The sequence below is a fragment of the Ochotona princeps genome, unplaced genomic scaffold, assembly GCF_030435755.1.
Source record: "Ochotona princeps isolate mOchPri1 unplaced genomic scaffold, mOchPri1.hap1 HAP1_SCAFFOLD_4597, whole genome shotgun sequence".
Taxonomy (NCBI): Eukaryota; Metazoa; Chordata; class Mammalia; order Lagomorpha; family Ochotonidae; genus Ochotona; species Ochotona princeps.
In genome coordinates this window covers 10,194-14,794 of record NW_026698345.1, presented here as the reverse complement: position 1 = coordinate 14,794, position 4,601 = coordinate 10,194, and the positions used below count along the sequence as shown (strand labels likewise).

General features: G+C 48.3%; 1 protein-coding gene across 1 annotated transcript; it reads right to left on the bottom strand.

Moving 5' to 3' along the window:
• Positions 1-200: 200 nt before the first annotated feature.
• Positions 201-3,585, bottom strand: LOC131479076 (deoxyuridine 5'-triphosphate nucleotidohydrolase-like). Its single transcript, XM_058659689.1, has 4 exons — positions 3,418-3,585; positions 3,247-3,370; positions 1,366-1,502; positions 201-263 (listed from the first exon to the last, which is right to left on the bottom strand). Exons 1-4 carry the CDS (start codon positions 3,583-3,585, stop codon positions 201-203), a joined length of 492 nt encoding a protein of 163 aa, XP_058515672.1.
• Between the last annotated feature and the right edge of the window lie 1,016 nt (positions 3,586-4,601).

Below are 4,601 nucleotides of genomic sequence, written 5' to 3'. Positions count from 1 at the left end.
CGTGTTCTCACAAAAATAGAGACACATATATATAAACACTCCATGGAAAACGCACTTGTTTCGTGAAGTTTAGAACCCTGAAAAGTGTTTTAGCGATAGCATAAGGTGTCAATTACGAGATATTCGCCTGAGGCATGTTAATGCAAAAAATGATGGGCGTCTGTGCTCCTTCGGCTGAAGGTCAGCGGTAATGTACGTGGTCATGTCGACGTCGAGCCGAAACCGCCTTCGCCGCGATCGGTTTTGTCTAGCTGATCTACGAGCTGAGAAAAACACCAGCACAAGTTGAAGTACGAACAACACACAAACGAGAACAGATGTGATCAGCAGCAGCGATTTTGCGACAGGAAAACGGCTTGACGTCAAAGCAAGGGAAGTTTTGAGTGAAGACCTGAGATAATGCTCTCAGCAGCGTCGGCCTCGATGCAGCTTTAAAATTAACTAAGGAAACGAGGACGCATCCTTGCCTGCGGAGCTATTCGTCACGGGCCGCAGTAGAGTTTTGGTGACAGCCTGATACTGTACACATTCCTTTGATTGGTACACATACAACTCAAGCTTGATGCATCTCAAGCAGTCTACCAAACTCATGAAACCCACAATTTCAGCTTACTTGCTAATCTACATGTCTCAGATATATACATACATATATATATATATATATATATATATATATATACACTTGTATATGGGCAGTGGACAACCCGAGGAAGAGCAGTGTCTGCAATATTTTTTTATTGAGAACTCGTAGTGCTGGTGCGTATATAATCACACCCGTTCCCTCTATCTTTATTTTTATAATACGTAAAATGGAGTTGTATAGAAAAATGTGAAAAAGAAAAAAGGCGGGAACTCTCATGAGACAAATACACACTGACGGGAGAGCATTGATTATCAAAGGTATAATTATTCCGGCAGTGGAAGAGCAGCGTTCTTGCGCCTGGAACGGCCAGAGCAGCAGTCAGCATCAATCAGATTCCCCTACGGAGCGCCAGAATGCATTTGTAAACACTGCACTGTACCAGCAGCCTTTGTAAAAGAGGAAAGCTACACGAGCAACCCGCACTATTGCTCAGGGTGCACCCACACTGAGACGTTAGGAGAAGCAGCAGTTCAGGCTCTATCACCAATGAGCCCTTCTCGCTGCACCAATACATGTGGAATAGCAGTATCTGCACAGAAGCCTAATATGCCCATCAGCATGAGCTTGACACAGCAGTAGAGTAGCATAGAAGGCGTGAATGATTGACAGAGTGCTTTCATCATGTTTCAGAGTCTTTTTACCACTGGTTTAGTCGCAGCAAAGAACTAGGAAGGTGGGGGCGCTCCAGTCGTGGTAGTCAGACAGTGACATAGCTCACTCACCTCGAGTGATATACTTTCCCCGTTAAACGCTACAGCCTGCACAATACGATCTCCTCGTCGTAGCGTGTAGTCTGTCTGTTTGATGTTGTCTACAGTAGCCATGATTTCTCCGCGATATCCCGCATCAATCAATCCAACTGCAAAGAAAGCACCCCACCGCCGAAACTTATGCACAACGTGTTTTCCATGGAGAAAGCTGAACAGTAGTCCTGTGACACTCATCAGATCTAGATATACAGACGTCTACGCAGCTGTTTAAAGTTGTTCTAGCAGGCATATCTGTTTCGGTCTCTTAATAACGCGAAATACAACACACAACAACGTCCCTGCTAGCAGAGACAGGCGACGTGGAAATACGTGTAGTCGTAAGGATCCTCCAACATTTTTCTAGGCCCAGATACGATTCACTCTCACATCCTACTACAATATTCGTAAACGCAAAGTTTTTGCTCGCCAAATTAGGAGATAAGAAGTGTGGCTCCCTGAGCAGAGGAGAAACTCCTCTAGTACAATTCTCGATGTGACCAGTGAGGAGCGCAACGAGAGCCCACACAACATACACAGATACTTAAGTACGTGTCTCGAGACTTGATATATATCTCGGCATGCACCTCTACTACTTCTACTCTTGCATGCCAAGGCCTGTATCGAGGGGCAAGGGCGTGTGAGTGACACCTTAACATGCGGCATGAAACGTATACGTACTCTCCAGCGTGAGAAGCGTGTGTGCGAGACCTCACGAACATGCATAGGGAAACACCCACAGACACGACCGCTCAACACAGCGCGAGCTCTTTATGCTCTGACGCACCGGTGTCACCGTCTACATAACTTGCGGCAACACGGCATTTTGCTGCAGGTGTTTCTCCTAAATGCACCCAGCACCTTGTTGCGATGTATACCCACTCAGCAACTGAGAAGCTCGGCGGCTTTGCCTTAGCAGAAGCGGTATGACGTAGCGGAGAGCCAAGCAAAATCTGCCTCTCTTGTTCGCTCCACAGTGCTTTTTACCTGGGTGACTAGTACCGTGTTTGTGAAGATCTTGTTTGCACAGACACACATATATACATGCAGGCGGCTATGCAGCTTTTCGATATAAGAATCGATTTTGTCATTGTAAGTGTGTCCATAATAGCACCCAGAGGTTCTTCAAGACGGAACTGCACGTATTTAACGCGCACGCTGTCAACCACCGCTAGATGGACAAAATCCCTAATACACCCAAGGAAGGTTGTTTCTATGGGGAAGTTTGCTATGACACATTCTTTTCTTACATGTAGCTCTATATATGCGCACCCCAGTATCCGCACGCGCGGAGATGCAGAACTGGACGTGTCACTGTGGTGAGTATTGTATTATAAATAACTTGAATTTAGTTACGCACAGAGCAGCATGAGAGTGGGGATGCACCAGCTTATGTCAGTTCACGAGTTTTCAGCAGCGTAGGTTAGGAGGGCCCTGGTGGTTTGTGTGTGGGGATCAGCCGGGGCAAGAGACACTCGAATAAGGCGGTGATAAGTTTACGTCAACCGCCGGTGCATATGTGTCGTACACACAGAAGTAGGATGTGTGCTGGCTCAAACAAACACAAAGGAGAGTTGAAACCTGGAAAAGGCAAGTGCGCGAGTCAAACTCATTCGCGACTTACAGACAGGTCCTCATTCTCGCAGGCGAAGAGACACGCGAAATGAATGCGGGAAAACAAGCTGTCGTGAGGAAAGCGCCCGTTGTCACCGTGCATTCACTATATATCGGTCCGCTTCACAGGGATATTAGTGCTATCTTTTGAGAGTGACTCTCCTAGAAATCCTGAGAATCCATGAGGCCAAGCGCTAATATTGTATTGACTGTTGAGATCAGGAGATTCTTTACTGGACTCACCCGAGTTGGCAAGGCGAAGTGGCGTTTTGCTAATACTACTGCGAGGCATCAATAGCCAAGACACGTTTTTCAGCGGTTTATGATGTGTCCCGGTTCCGTTATGTACGCTGGAACTGCCATTGGTCTCTGCATGTGTAGACGACGTTGCACACTCAGCATCTCCCGAGCAACGTAGGCAGCGGCCTTGACGCCCAACTTTACAAACGCAGTCTCTCCGGCTTTTACGGTTTGGTCTTCTGTAACAAATAAGTCCAGACCCGAATCACCAGAATGATAATGCCCGTGCGACGCATACAGTGCCCGCACTTGTTCGCTCAGCGGCTGGATACGCAGCAGCATGTTGGACGACACCGTCTGAGCTCGGGAACACGAGGGCCTGAACAGCTGCAGGCTAGGAGGGGGAAAGGCACAAAAGGCAGATTAGCCGGAAAGGTTTAACGGCACTCTAGAAAAAACGACAAACACTGTGGAGGGCAACCTGTCTGGCGGGGAAGGAGACGCTGCCCTAAGAAGAGCCTTAGAAGCAGTGAATCATGGCGCAACTCGCCTTGCTAGACGAAATAAAAGGCGAAGAATGAGGGACCGAAAGTGCGTACGAGTAGTTGACTGCACTCGCTGAAACACAAGTACGGAGTCCAGCTTTTTTCAGATGTGGGAGTGGACCACATTTCATGGATGTGCGTCGAAATCAGCCTCCTGGAAATGCCACGCACCACTAAGAAAAGTGAGAAAAGGAAAGAGTAAAATATGAAATCAATTTTGCGACCAAGCCTGCAGAAAACGTAAGAAGGGAGAGCATCACTTGGTGAACTCGAAGTCAGGCCAAGGATGACTACATTACCTGCACACGTAGCACAGATGGAAGGTAGGGATCAATGTCGGTACTTCCGGCAGAAGTAGAGTAATGAAGAGATGAAGCCTAGGCTGCCGATGCTACGCGCACGTTCGAAGCACTTCCGAAGCCCTCGTCCAAAATTCCACGCACCCGCCTGGAAGGAGCGAAACGACCACCCACAGAAACACCTACACACAAACACACATACACGTGCACACAAACGGTGTGAAGTCACCCGGTGCACCGCTCGTCGCGGGGGCGCATGAGCGCCACCCCCACGTGCCCCGCCGCTTCTCCTCCCATGAGCACCAAAACACACTATTAGCACTGGCTGCAGACATCTTACGGCATCTAAGGCGACAGCAATACCAACGACAAGCACCTCTGCACCAAATTCCCACCACTTGTAGCACTAAAGGCCACACAAGGAGACCTGCACTTCTGTTAATGGCGTGCGTATGCCGCGCACAATCGTCTGTGGAACTGCGACGCCGAAGCATGGCTGAAACTTAGTTTATAT